This window comes from Phoca vitulina, unplaced genomic scaffold (genome assembly GCF_004348235.1).
Source record: "Phoca vitulina isolate PV1807 unplaced genomic scaffold, GSC_HSeal_1.0 scaffold23, whole genome shotgun sequence".
NCBI lineage: Eukaryota > Metazoa > Chordata > Mammalia > Carnivora > Phocidae > Phoca > Phoca vitulina.
The window spans coordinates 21,656,498-21,671,434 of record NW_022589726.1 but is presented as its reverse complement, the minus strand read 5'-3'; the positions used below and the strand labels follow the sequence as shown (position 1 = coordinate 21,671,434).

General features: G+C 54.0%; 1 protein-coding gene across 1 annotated transcript; it reads right to left on the bottom strand.

The window, feature by feature from the left end:
• Positions 1–4,846: 4,846 nt before the first annotated feature.
• Positions 4,847–10,164, bottom strand: WNT10B (Wnt family member 10B). The gene is made up of 6 exons (XM_032420751.1): positions 10,031–10,164; positions 9,560–9,699; positions 8,553–8,672; positions 8,158–8,420; positions 6,068–6,441; positions 4,847–5,454 (listed from the first exon to the last, which is right to left on the bottom strand). Exons 3-6 carry the CDS (start codon positions 8,624–8,626, stop codon positions 4,996–4,998), a joined length of 1,170 nt encoding a protein of 389 aa, XP_032276642.1. The 5' UTR covers positions 8,627–8,672; positions 9,560–9,699; positions 10,031–10,164; the 3' UTR covers positions 4,847–4,995.
• Between the last annotated feature and the right edge of the window lie 4,773 nt (positions 10,165–14,937).

Below are 14,937 nucleotides of genomic sequence, written 5' to 3'. Positions count from 1 at the left end.
GAGGTGAGAATTGCAAGCTCCAGGGCCATGCCTGAAATTTAATGACTGGAACTGCGTGCTGGCCACACTGGAAGGGGCTGGGCGGAGAGGCAAAGCCAGGAGCCGGGTACGAGTGAGGAGCCCTTGCTGTGGCCCACCCTATTCTTCCAGACCACATCTTTATTTCTTAACCACGGCTAGCTGCATCTCCCTGAGAGCCCTCGCTGCATCGCTGTTGCTACTCACTCCTCCCAAGCTAAGACTGGGTTACTCAGGGGTCTGAATCAGGAGATCCTTTCCCATGGGGAAGAGGAGAGAAAGTGATGAATTTAAGAGACTGAAGGAAAGAACTGGACTCTGGTCCAGTTAGGAAGTTGGAAAGTGAAAGACAACCGTGGAAGCCTAATATTTAGAGGTGTGGTTTGAGGAAGTGTACCTAGATGACTATGAATTTTAGTATCCCAAGGAAAATGAGACTTTACACCCATGTTTCTCCACCCCTGCCCACCCCCACTTCCCTTACACTCATTTCTGCATCTGATCTAGACATGCAGAGGTGCCTTGGAACAGTCTCTGCTGTGATAGAAGGTCACTAGTAATACTAAGAACAGAAGTTTCTTTAAGTGGCCTCTCTCCTCAGTATAAGGGAACACATAGCTCTTCCCTAAGGCTTGAGCCAAAATTGGTGCTTTTCTGGATTTTTTTTTTTTTTTTTTTTTTGGCCTTATTTCTTCTCTTTCAAGAAGAACCAGGTTGGTAGATAGCCACACTGTGTCTATCCGTTGTCCTCATCAATCCCTGATGTATATATTCACCACTCTCTTCCTCTTATCCCAGTCTGTTTTCTCTCTTATTCTAATGTGGAAAATAATATGGCCCTAGAATGTGAAGCCAAGAGGACCCTAATTTAACATAGTGAGGGATGATCTGGATAACAAGGAGCATGTTTATAACAAAGAGAGTTGTATATGTCCTGAGCTGTTGCTATTAAGAGCCTTTGCCCTGCTAAGCTCTGTGTTGTAAATGGCAGAAGACTTCTTCAGTTTTATTGCAGACTCTTGGATCAGGCCCTGTGATACTTCCACATGACTACTCTTTCCATTTATTTTCCTAAAATTTTCACCCCACCAAGTTATGCCCCCACACCAACCACCAAAATTATGCTTTGCACCTCTGCCCTTCACTAGTGCCCCAACCACACCAACATGCCTCTTGAGATTCTGTCAGGAGGTAGAAACTCAGTGTTCCTGCCAGAGACATCACATACTCTCAAGGATGGGTCCTGGGTGTTAGGAAGGATGGAAATGGTGACAGCCTAATATGGTTAGCAAGTACCATGACATTTGAGTCAGAACTGATGGATGCAGGGCTAAGTGGGTTAAGTGTCTGCCTTCGGCTCTAGGCTCTCATGATCCTGGGGTCCTCGGATGGAGCCCACATCTGTCAGGCTCCCTGCTCAGCGGAGAGTCTGCTTCTCCCTCTCCTCTGCCCCATCGCTCCCCCCCCCCATGCTCACTCTCTCTCAAATAATTAAAATAAAATAAAATAACTGATGAATGGGACTGGAGAATCTCCCAGGCTTTCTGTCCTTCACCTGTCTGGAGTCTGGAGTCTGCTGCAGCATCACTGGGCGCTTCCCATGGAGCAAACAGGAGCAGAGATAGGAGGGCTGCTGCCTAGCTGGCAATTAGCCAGCCACTGCCACTCCCCAGCTTCCCAACCACTTGAAAGGCTAAGGGAAAAGAGCTCACCCAGAGCTGAAGGAGGCCTAGAGGCCTGACTAGAGTTCATCAGTCTTTCTCCCTCCCTCTGACTGCCAGTGGAGCTAAGTAAAAGCTGAAATTGTAGCCACCCGCTCTGTGGGTTGCACACTCCCACTCTCGTCACTGACCCCAGGCCTGGGTCTGAGCCCAGTGCGTGTGCCGGGAGCAGGGGTGGGGGGGTGTTGGCCATGCTGACAAAATCCATTTGGAATTTCTCAAGGTTGTGGTTTGGGGCTTCAGTTTGCCACAGAGTGTGCCTGATGAAAGGGAAAGCTAGAAAGAGAGGGAGCCAAAGAGAATACAGAGGAAGGAAACAGGAAAAAGTCGAAATATTCTTGCTGTAATACCATTGGAGATTCTCCTCCCTCTGTCTAAGTGTGAGAAATTCCCATTCTGGATGTTCCTTATCATTATTTTCTCTCCTATCCTATGCCCATTCTAGCTGCATCCCCTCTCTGCCTGACACCCCCATACACACCAGGCTCAATCAGTGACTAAAGTAAGGATGAGATGTCTTCCTGCTTCCATCAAGTTTCCAAGCCCAGGATTCTCAAGTGGAAATTCAGGACATAAAATTTTGTCATAAAGTACTAGCCTAACCCAACATTCTTCAAAATGCCCTTGCTACCTGAGTAGCAAAATCACCTAATTTTGAGGGTAATTTGGGTAGCAGATATATCTATTGCCTAGAGAAATAGAGAAAACCATTTCTACATTCCCTGGCCAACGGGGTGACCTGTTAGAGGCAGCATCTTGGAACCCCACAAACATTTAGTCACTTGTAAAGTTCTGAATGTGTGATGTCTATCCCTTTTCTGAATTGAATGATAATGGTTTGTTTTCAAAGATACTGAGTTAGGAAAAGACAGATTGTAACTGTAAAAAATCTGTTTTCTCTAGTTTTGGTTATGTCCTAAAAGATAAAGGAATTATTTTACTAAGATTAAATGCAGAAGAGCTCTGAATAAGAAAGAACACAATACACATGCAAATAATTCAATAGGAAAGCATGCTGGTTTTGCTGGTTTCCAGAGCAAACACTCCCTTTTCAAGCACTGGAATCTCTTTTATATGTTTCCCATTAGTCTTATATCTACCTCCCAAGTTCTCTGACTTGGAGCCATAAAGAAAAGCACCTGCACTTTTGGGCCCAAACTTAATGTTGAGATACGTTCAGGACTTGAAATCTCTGGAACAGAGGTAACCATGGTGTAGGGCAGGGGTTAACCAAGTACAGCCAGAGAGCCTAATCTCATCTGCAGTCCCATTTTTGTGAATTAAGCCTTATTGGACACAGCCATACCCATTTGTTTACGTGTGGTCTATGGCTACTTTTGATTCACAACAACAGAGTTGAGTAATTATAGCAGAGTTGAGTAGTTGCGACAAAGCCCACAAGCCTAATACAGCTGACCCTTGAACGACACAGGTTTGAACTGTGCGGGTTCACTTAATACACAGATTTTTTTTTTTTTTTTAGTGAATACCTACCGTACCCTACTGTAAATGTATTTTATCTTCCTTATGATTTTCTTTTTTTTTTAAGATTTTATTTATTTATTTGACAGAGAGAGACACAGCGAGAGAGGGAACACAAGCAGGGGGAGTGGGAGAGGGAGAAGCAGGCTTCTGCCAAGCAGAGAGCCCGATGCGGGCCTCGATCCCAGGACCCTGGGATCATGACCTGAGCCGAAGGCAGACGCCCTACGACTGAGCCACCCAGGCGCCCCTTCCTTATGATTTTCTTAATAACATTTTCTTTTCTCTATTTTATTGCAAGAACACAGTATATAAAACACGTAGCATACAAAGTATGTGTTAATCTGTTAATCGACTGTTTCTATTATTGGTAAGGCTTCCAGTCAACAGTAGGTTATAAGTAATTAAGTTTTGGGGGAATCAAAAGTTATGCACAGATGTTTGACTGTGTGGGAAGGGGCACCCCCAAACCCCTGATGTTGTTCAAGGGTCAACTGTATACTTGCTATCAAGCCCTCTGCGGGGGGGGGGAAAAATGCCAACCCTTGTTCTAGGACAAGGATCAAGGTGAAGTCTGGAGTTGAAGCACATAAAAAGTAAATTTTTATGGTAGAGGTGCCTGGGTGGCTCAGTCGTTAAGTGTCTGCCTTCAACTCAGGTCATGGTCCCAGGACCCTGGGATCAAGCCCTACATCGGGCTCTGCTCGGCGGGAAGCCTGCCTCTCCCTCTCCCACTCCCCCTGCTTGTGTTCCCCCTCTCGCTGTGTCTCTGTCAAATAAATAAAATCTTAAGGAAAAAAAAAGTAAATTGGGCCTATGTTTGGATATCTAGCCCCCCTCTACCTAGAAGTACCCCCTGGTTTTTCACACTGAAAGTTGCCAACTAAATCAGTGAGGACCATTTCAAATCCTTTGTGGAACCAGGCAGGATACACATAAATAAAGTCATTGGGTGTATGAGGGTAGAATTTACCTGGGAAAGAAGTGATGGACTGGGATCCCAAGTGTGGGCAGAAATATAACCACCTGCATCCACTGGTCCAGTAGTTTAATTTATTTTAGTTACAAACAGAAACCAAGAACAAGTCTCAGTACAATAAATTATTCATTCCCATCCCTCCTGCTAACAACAAATAAGAGGCTCAGAGAGTCTTAGGTAAAACTCTTCCTTTGGAGGGTTTCCTTTAACATCTGAATGGGGGGGGACAGTTTCCCTAAGGGCCTAGACAAACAACTCTCTGAAGACTCTAGGGAGAGCCCCCTTCCTTTCCCCAAGAAAAACCTCTCTACCACTGTCTCCTATTCCCCCACAAGAAGGAGCCCAGGCTGCTGTAGAGGAGTTAGGGAACAGCAGATAGGAACGAGTGGTCTCCCTGGATACAGGTCTTAGGGCTCCACACAATGCCTGGGGCTATCCCTCAAAGGAGAGGAGTAGTCAAACTACAGGGACACCCCAGCCAGAAGGTGTATGAACCAGAGCTAAAGGGACCCCAGGGCCGGGGACAGGGAGACAATACAGTGCATGTCACCTTAGTTCATTTCAGGTGTTTCAAGAGCAGAAGAGGGGGTGACAGCTTTCCCTCCCAGGCCCCCCTATGGCGGGGGAAAAGGCTGCACATCGCAGACTCAGCCTGACCCCCCACGCCCCCAAAGCCGCTGCCAGGAGCCAAGACTGCCCCTGGACGGAAATGAGAGCAAAGGGCCGAGGAGGCGCGCCCGCCCCCCACCGGCCCCACCGGCCCCGCCGGCCTCGCGGGCCAGGTGAAGCCGCCCCTCACTTACACACATTGACCCACTCGGTGACCTTACACTCGTCACACAGCACGTAGCAGCACCAGTGGAAGCGGCAGTGACAGCGCTCCACTCGCGTCTGCCGGAGCACGTTGTGCCCACGGCCGCAGCACAGGCTACCGCAGCCGTCCAGCAGACGGCTGGTCTTGTTGCAGGCCCGGCCCCGAGTGCCGGGGGAGCCCACCGCAGGGTCTCGCTCACAGAAGTCGGGGGACTTCTCAAAGTAAACCAGCTCTCCCGAGAGGCGACGGGGACGCAGGCGGGGTTGGAAGGCTCCAGAGTTCCGGTTGTGGGTGTCAATGAAGATGGCCCGGCCCAGCCGCTCCCTCAACGCTGCCCCCACTGCCCGGAAGTCTGGGGCCGCCCTCCAGCACGTCTTGAACTGGCAGCTACCCGATGTGCCGTGGCACTTGCATTTCCGCTTCAGGTTTTCAGTTACCACCTAGAGCATGGGGGGGGGGGGGGGGCAGCACAGGGGCGCAGCAGAGGGGAGGGAACAGAGAGCACGGGGAGGGAGACATAGAGGCAAGAATGACCATGGAATATCAGAAGAGAAAGGGCACTGCAGGGCTGGCTAATAGCTCAACTCCCTCATCTTCTGGTTGGAGGACTGAGGCCAGAGCAGAGTGATCTGCCCATCTTTAATCACTAGCTGGTAAGAGAGCCTCAGCTTCGATAACTAGCTGCTAACAGAACTCAACTCCAGTTGTCCCGACTCGCAGTCCAGTGCTCTTTGCAGAGTGAGCACTAAAATGAGCACCGCTTCTGTAGGAAGGCAGCTGTCATACTAGCTACCATGTAATGAGCACCTGCCAAGGACTAGGCACTCTGCCCAGTGCCCTATTTGCCAGCTCACTCTTAATGACATCTTAAGGTAGGTATTGTTAGACTCTTTTTACAGATGCAAAACGCAGGGTAAGTGACTCGCTTGAGGTCATCCAGATGGTGAGCGGATATCCCCCACCACATCTCATCCTCTTTACTCTGCTGTGCCTCTCCAACTCCAGCCAGGCCTCAAAAGCTAAGGAGACCCGGGACAAGTTGCACACACATACCTGTCGCCCCACCCTGTTGTTGTGGATTCGCATTCTCGCCTGGATGTCCCGGGGAGCTTCCCTGGAATCCAAGAAATCCCGAGAGAACTTCTCTCCAAAGTCCATGTCATGGTTACAGCCACCCCATTCCCATGTGTCCTGGGGGCCAGGGCTGGGGCCTGAGCCGGGGCCAGGGCTGGGCAGGGAGTGGGGGAAACTCTTGCCCCGGGACAGAGCCTGCAGCTGCAGCAGCTTGGCCCTCAGCCGATCCTGCTCACCGCTGCCCTTCCAGCCGCAGCTGCAGCTCACTAGCCTGCCCAGGCTGCAGGCCGTGGCGACCGCGTGCATGACCCCTGCCGCCAGCATGGAGAAGGAAAAAGCACTCTCACGGAAACCTGGGGATAAAAAGGGTGTGACGGGGGATAAGGTTGACAGGCAGCTGGAGTAGGGAGGTGGGAGGAAATAAGCAGCCACCCTTCAATTCCAGGAATTCCTAACTGAATCCTGACCCTGTCATTTACCAGCTGCGTAATTTGGGAGAAAGTCACGGAGAAGGAAGGGAACGGAAGCACGAAGCCTCAGTTTCCTCATTTATTAAGGGAGGGGCTGGACTGAGATGATCTCTGAGGCCCATCCTCGTTCTGTAAGTCTGGGATTTTCGGGTGCAGATGAAAGAGCTAGCTGGAGGGCAAGACCCCTGGGGTTGGCAGGTGACTGAGAGGGAGTCCCCGAGGTCTTTGAAGAAGTGATCACTGAGTTCTACATCTGAAAGCTTTAAAAATTCCCCAGCCCAGCAGGGAGCTTGGGTGGTGGGGTGGAAGCAGAGACTTTTGTGTTCTTTTTTTTTTTTTTCTTTAGGGCCCTTTAACCAACCTTCCTCCACCACCCCAACACCCCCAAAGCACTGGAGCTGTGGAGCTATCCTTCCCCTTTCCAGTTTCTAGTTTTATATTTGCCCTTTAAGACTGCCCTTTATGTTTATCCTAACCTGCTATTACTCTATAAAATGCTGGGAGGGGGAGAGGGGTGGGGGGTGATTTTCCCTGAGGCCCTCTTAAAATGTTGGCTTCTTTGTTATGTTTTTGGGGTCACAGAGGCTCAAGATGACAAGCCTTTCCCATGCCTCTCATTTGGGTATCAACGCCTTTCCCTACACCCGGCCCTATAGAGAAGGAGGGGGTCCCTCACTTCCTTTTAGGTAGGGGCTCTCTTGAGCCCTGAGAGGATGAGAGACAGCGCCTCTTTAGGGGCGAAGCCTCTCCCACCCCAGGATGCAGGGCTTCTGGCCCAGCCTCCCAATCCCCCCAACCTCAACCCTCCGGGGTGAAGCTGTTTGCACACGTCTTGGGAATTCCCCCGCAGATGGCAGCTGCCTATTAACCCCGTAGTCCCTGAAGTACTGCCCCCACCCTCGAGCTGAGCCCAGAATGGATCTTTACTCCTCCAGGGAGGAAACACGGGCATGGCCTGGCAAGAGGCAACGATGACTTCCAGACCATACCTCCCAGACCAGACCAGCAGTGACCTGTTCTTCGCCCCTCCAGCCGTTCCTCACCTGCTCAGGTGAGAGCCACCTGGGGCCCCCACAGCACAGAGGAAGGGGCTGCTCCCCAGCTTCAAAGCCATCAGGGTCTTTGTTCCCAGCCTCTGCTCCTGGGAACCCCAGCAATTAGGGGAGTAGGTTTAACCCTTAAACGGTTGGGGGCGTCACCCCACCCCCGCTGAGGCTCTGGGGACACCAGCCTGGGCTTGTCCGGGGAGGGGGGGAGGATATTGGGGGAGGTAATGGGGGGGCGTTTGAAGCTTCCAGGGCTGGGGGCATCTCTTGCTCGCAGGTGCAACTCAGATGGAGCCTGGTGGAGGCAGGCAAGGGGGGCCCTAGGGTAGGATAGCAAGACTCAGCTGCTTTGCCGGCAGCACGCAGGTGGAAGTGAGGCGCAGGGGCCCAGACGGGTGGCCAGGCGCAGCTCTGTGGCTCCCGGGGGTGGGGGGGGAATTCCCGGAGAGAGGCCCCTCCCGGAGTCGCGAACCGGTCCCTTCCCGCCTCCGCTCGCCTCGGCCTGCCCCCCAGCCCCAGCCCCAGCGGCGCAGACCCGCCCAGCCCGGCTCACCGCGCTTGAGGATGGCGCTGTGGTGCGGCAGACGGCCGCCGCCCTCGAGCGCCGAGCAGTTCCAGCGCTGGTCGCGCAGCTGGTGCTGACACTCGTGGACCGCGATGTGCAGGCCCTGAAGCGCGGATGCCGTCACGTCGGGGCTGCGCAGGCAGAGGCCCAGCTGCCGCTTGCTCAGACCCGACAGCGTCAAGCACACAGTGTTGGCGGTCAGCGGCGGCTCGCCGGGCAGCTTCAGGCCCAGAATCTCATTGCTGAGGGCCCTGGGAACGCAGAAGGCGTTGCGGGGTCTGTGGTCCAGGCCTCGCGCCCCCTCCGACTCCTCCCGTCCTGGGTCGGCGCTTTCAGCCTAGGGCTTTCTCTCGTGGGCTGGGTGACAGGGGGGAGCTGCTCACCGACTGCACAAGGCCAGGAACAGGAGACCCGCGAAGCCCGAGGGCGGAGGCCGCGGCCGGGGCTCCTCCCGCATGTCGAAGCCCGGGCCCTAAGGCCCCGGTGGGCAGATCGATCAGGGCCTGCGGGACAGGGAGACTTGGGGGCTTCGGAATAGGGTGGGCTGCCCCCGCCCCCAGCAACCGAGGATTCCTAACTCACCAGTGCCACCCCAGTGACCCTTGTCATCCCTCCCCAAGCAAAACAATAAGAATCACCCCTGTCCCTGGACCCTGGAGGAAGAGTCTGGGCACCGCAGCAGGGGCTTATGCAAGAGCCCCTGGAGCTGGACCCAGACAGACACAACGCCTGGCACACAGACACACTCACGTGCAAACTCAGACATACTGACTCACAAACACCACTCCACCATCTTGCCCCCCGCTCCCTCTTCGAGGGCCCCACGACTGGCTTCCCTCACCCACCAGAGCCTGGCTTTCAGGGCTGGGGGGCGGGATTGGAAGAGGGTTCTGCACCACCTACAGACGCCGGGGTGTGGGGGAGGGTCACCTTCAGGTGCCGTCGAGGGCAGGCAGCCTCCGTGAGAGACCTGGAGGAATGGGCCCCCAACCCGGCTCTACCACTTTTTCCGCAGTTGGGAGAGAGGGGAGGCTCCAGGTGCACCAGACAGGGAGGGGACCTGGTTCCCGCCTGAAGAGGACGGTGGCACAGGCTGAGTCCTCTTCCTCCTCTGCCACCTTTCCTAACTAGTGTTCCCCTCATCTGCAATGCCCGTCTGGTCCCCTCGGGTCCCAGGCTCATTCCCCAACCTTTTGCTCTCGCGTTCATTGCCCTTCTGATCTGGGAATATTCCTTTATTTGCTGTCTTTATCTCTGCCAATATCCCTGGCTCTCTCTCTGTCTCCGTGCCCCAGTGGGCGGATGCGTGTCTGTCTGTCTGACTACCCGTGTGCCTCTCTCGGCCCCGTGTGCGCGTCCCTGCTCTCCCTGCTTTCCCGGCTCCGATTACCTCCAGCTGCTCTGGTGCAGGGTCGCCACCGGCAGGATTGGGTCGCCTGGGCTCGGGCTTCTCAAACCGTGGGGAGACTGCGTCGGGTTCTGCCCCCTCGGCAGAGCCGCATTCTTCCAGGGCAGGGCCACTCCTCTTCGCTGCTTCCCCAGCGCCGCCGCAGCCGCCGGGAGGAAGGGAGGGAGGAAGGGAGGGAGTGATCGAGAAAGCTAGCGAGTGGTCTAGCAAAGAACTGGGGGCTCCGGCTCTACTCTACTCGCGCCGAGCTCACAAGCGGCTCTGCTGCGGCTGACAGAGCTGCGGCCCCTCCCCGAGCCCCGGGCATCCCCACCCCACTCCTCACACCCCCCGCCTTGACCCGGGGAGCGCAGGCGCTCCCCCTCCTCCCAGCCTACACACACACCCTCTCCCCCGACGCCTGGGTTCACGCTTGGCCCCACTGAAGGGGGTGGTGACCAGAGTGCCCCTCACCTGCTCTGGGTAGCCAAGTCTGCAAGGAGGGTGCCGTGACCCAGACGAGGGAGACAGGACCCTGGTCCCACGTGGTCATTGCTCTTTGCCTCAGTTTCCCCACCGAGAGCTGGGTGGCTGGAGAGTGCCTTTGACAAGACGAACACGGAGCTGAGATTCAACTTCCCTCCCTGGACAATGTTGTGTAGAGCCCTCAGCGAGAGCGCGCCGCAGGGCACTCAGAGCCAGCAGGAAAAGCTCCCTTCTGGGTAGCTTGGCTTCCACCCACCTCTGAGCTCTGCGCCTGCCCCTTGGGAGGGGTCAGACTTGGCCTCAGAGCTTGGTCCTAGCAGAGGCTCGGGTAGCCCCAAAGATCTCCAGCCTTCTCCTATGCTTCCCTTGGCTTATAGGCATCCTTGGCCACAGAGTTCTGCTGCCCATCCCGGGATCCCGGGTCTGCACTTCGAGTGGCCCATATTCTTGCTCCAGGCTTTCAGACCTAGCTAGCCAGGGAAAGAACCTGAATCTTGGGGTGCACAGACCAGAGCAAACCACCGTACGGAGCTCCAGTGGCAGTGAAGGGGTTAGGCGCCACTGCGCTCCTGCCTGACTCACCCTCCCAGCTCTAACCACTGCGGGCTATTTTTGCCAGAGAGGGGCCCCAGGCTTCCCAGCCGCCCCCCCCCCACCCCGCCAGACCGCAGCCCAAGGCACGACTGGCCCCGCGCGCCCGAGGCTGGCACGTTGACTCAGAGACAGGCCCCCTGGGGAAGCAGAGCCACGGGGCCCGAAACCCACAGCCACAGTCATCTCTTCCTTGGTGGTGGCCCTGCAGCTCTTCTGGGCAGTCAGGCTCCAGTCTGTGCCGCTGCAGGGCCTGCCCTGGGCTGCAGGGGGCGCTGCTGTCTGGGGGGCAGAGCAGTCTGAGAGCGATCAGTGACTTTTCATCGGCTGGCATATTATTTACTAACCACCTTTATGTGCCAGGTCTGGAGCAGGCTGGGGAGGTAAAAGTGTCATGGTTCCTGACACTGGACAGCTCTGACCAGAGAGGGTTGCTTTTCTTTGCTTTCTCACCTCTGGGGGCAGGGGAGGAAGAGAAATAGCCCTAGAACTCCTGCTTCTCCTTCCTGTTTAGACACCAAGACCCAAACCACGTGTGGCTTTTGAGGCCACTGGAATCTGTAAGCCATATCTCAGTAGCTTTCATCCTTACACCTGGATTCAGTGACCCTGGCCAGCATCCTTGTCCTTCCTGCATGTCAGCCTGGGACTCCACCCAGGTCCCTGGAGGAAGGGGATGAGGTTTCCTATGCCTCTCTTCTCCCATGGGCATTTGTATTTCTCCATGGGTCTCTGGACCTCCCTCAGGTTTCCAATCGTTACTTCTGATTCTACCCTTGTCAGGCTGTAGAACAGTCAGGTGCCAAGGAAGGGCCAAGGTCAGAACTATCACCATAGACCCCAACTTCTCAGTGACTCCAAGGCTTCCCACGCTGGTCTATCCCAAATCCAAGGACCCACACTCCTGTTCCCTCTCCATGCAGAAGCCCAGCTCTGGGACAGGAGGCCACAGGCAGGCAGACTGGGTGGCCTGAACTGGCCCCCAGTGCCCTTGGCCCGACCGGCTGGCCTGAGCACTGACCCGCAGGCGGCTGGAGGGTGGTGGAGCAGGCGGGGTCTGGAGAGGGCTGTGGGTACACACCCATTGCCTAATACCCCAAGCACGCGGCCAGCTCCAGGAAAGGGGAGGGGCGGGAACCAGAGAGACCTTGACAGGGGTTGGGGCCATGACAGGAGGGGGAAAGTGAGGGGCTGTCATTACTTTGGGGAGAGAGTGGGAGCAAGCTGGTCCCCCTTCCCCTCGATGAGAAGACTGGAGGGCTGCCTTCCCATCATGGGGATGGAGGGTGTAGCAAGAACAATCTGGGAAGATCACTGGGGCCCTGGAGGGCGGGGGTCAAAGAAAAGAGTGGGGGCCCCCCGGGAGATTGGGGGATCGAGCAACTGAGGCGGTGGCTAAAGCAGAGCAAAGCCTCGGGAACCTCCTCCTCCTCCTCCCCTCATGTTTGCCTTGGCCCGGGGTCCCGGGTGACTCATCTATTGCTGAGCCACTGATAGGGGCGGCCAAGCTCGGGGAACCCAAATTATAGGCCCAGGAGGGATGGATGCGCCCTCGGCGGTGAGCTCAGCTGCGCTGCCCACCCTCCGCCTCTCACGCCTTCTGCTGCAGCACCGTAGGCCACCACCCGGAGGCACCAAAGGGTCTGCAGCCCGGCTGCATTGGCCTCCCGGGGAAACCCCCAACACTTGAGCAGTTAGCCCCAACAAATCTGTGGGATTACCGTAGACAACTTTGCCCCCTTCTCTACCAGAGGCTGATTGCTTCCCAGCACGAGGAGGCAGTGCCGCCTGCTGGTGCTTCGAAGGAAGGTAGGCTCCTCTGCCCACAAACTCTCAGCCCTGGTCCCCTGCCTCCTCCCCACACCCCAACAACAAGGGAAGGCCCCTTCCCCCTCCGCCATCTCTCTCCTATTCCTATTCCAGAGAGGTGGTTTGCTACTGATTTTCTACTTCAAGCCTTTAAAGTTATCCGTGGTCAAAGGTGATAGAAAAATATAGCAAGGTAAAGGAGATAGGTAGCAGGATTCCATTTTATAGAGGGCGATGAAAAAGAAAGTGAGGGAACAAGCCCATGGAGATATCTGAGGAAGGACATTCCAGAACACAGAAAAGCAGGTGCAAGGATCCCGAGACAAGAACTTGCTTGGTATGTTCAGGGAATCAGCAAGTAGGCCAGTGTGACCAAAGGGAGGAACCCACAGGGGAGAGGGTGGTAGACAGTGAAGTTAGAGGACGAGGATGAGGAAGGAGCAGGGTCAGATCATATAGGGCCATGTAGGCCACTGTAAAGATTTCACCTTTTATTTGAGTGAGATGGGGAATCCTTGGAAAATTCTGAGCAGAGGAATGAAATGATCTGCCTTCGGTTTTAGAAAGCATGGCTCTGGCTGCTGGGTGGAGAAGAGACTGTGGGGGGCAAAGGTAGGAGTGGGGGAGCTACCAGGAGGCTAGTGCAGTAATCCAAGAGAGAGGAGGTGGTGGCTCTGACCAATGATGTAGCAGCGGTGGGGTAAGAATGGGTCCGAGTCTGCAAATATTTTAAAGACAGAGGACAGGATTTGTTTGAATGACTTGACACGGAGTACAAGAGAACAGATGGATCAAGGACAACCCTAAGACTCTTGTCGTGAGCAACTGAAAGGATGGAGGTGCCACTTCCGGAGATGGGGCGACCAAAGAAAGAGCAGGTTAGGAGGGGGAAGAATCATGCGTTCGAGTTTTGAACAGGTACATTTTGAGAAGCTTATTCAAGTGTTAGATGTGCAAGTGCAGAGTTCAGGGCCAGAGGTATAAATTAGGGAACATGAGACTGGATGGTTCACCAAGAGAGTGAGTGTAGACTGAGAAGAAAGTCCAGTTTGAATTGGGGCACACTCTGAAGCTTAGAAATTGGTACACAGGGTGGAACCTGATAAGAAGCCTGAGAAGGTGAGCAGCTAGTGAGGTAGGAATGGTGTTCTAGAACCCAAGTGAGGAAGTATTTCAAGAAGGAGAAAGCGTTCCTTGGAGGTTAATTAGGATGAGAACCAAGAATTAACCGTAGGGCAACCAAGAGGTCATGGATGATTTTGATAAGGAGATGTAGCAGGTTCAAAGATGTGATCAGGATGGAAAGAGAGAATAAAGAAAAGAAATTGGTGCTAGTGATTAAAACAATCCTTTTGAGCTTTGCTGTAAAAGAGAGCAGAGAAACGGGGCAATCTTGGGAGGTAATGTGGAGTCAAATGAAGCTTTGGCGGTTTTAGATGGGAAATATTACAGCATTTTGCATATGGATGGGTATGATCCGGTAGAGAAGTAAACTGAAGATGCAGGAAAGAAACAGAGGACAACAGACAGAGTGATGATTTTTTTTAAAGATTTTATTTATTTATTTGACAGAGAGACAGACAGGGAGAGAGAGAGAGAGAACAAGTGGGGGGAGGAGCAGAGCCACAAGCAGACTCCCTGCTGAGCACGGAGCCCAATCTGGGACTCCATCCCAGGACCCTGAGACCATGACCCGAGCCAAAGGCAGTCACCCAACAGACTGAGCCACCCAGGCGCCCCCAGAGTGATGATTTGATCTAAATAGAAATTTGGGCCAGGGCACGCACAGTGTGACCCAGAATTAGAGACCTCCCCTCCCGCTCTTCCCCACTACTCCTGGTGGGTGGAATGGTGGAACAGAGGATACTCGCTCCTTCTTTTCTTTCTTTCCACCTCTGCTTGTCACCAATGGCCACAGACAGGGCTTCCTGTCTTCCAGTGCATCTCCAGCCTCCATGGGGTTTTATCCATCCATAGGCCAAAAGACATGACCCAGACAAGCTGCCCATAATTGTCTATTTACTTGAGCCATCTCTACTGGGTGCCCTCTGGAGAGATTACTGGCTTTTGGACCTGGGGAGGATGCTGGGCCAGTACACCTTGTCCCTCAGGGTCAAAGCCTTGGAGGGACCAGGTACAGTGGATGGGGCAATAGGCCTGGGAAGGATGTTGCCCTCAAAAATAACCACCCTCAGGCTTCATTTGGGTTAATCAGCATCTCACTTAAAATGGAAGTGCTCCAGGAAGATTACTTAAACTCATCAGACATGTACTCCTTAGAGTGATTTCCCCGCCTTGAAGGGGATACCTGGTTATTTCTGAGACTTGGAACTCTTCAAGATCAGACCTGGGTACATACTCAGTTAGAAAGTACCCTGAAGGCGGGGGAGATGAAAAAGAGAAGATCCAAAAGGGAGACAGAAAGATCCTAAAGATCATTTTTATTTATCTGTCAGTTTTGAGATGGGCCCATTGCTACACACTCAAACAGCTTG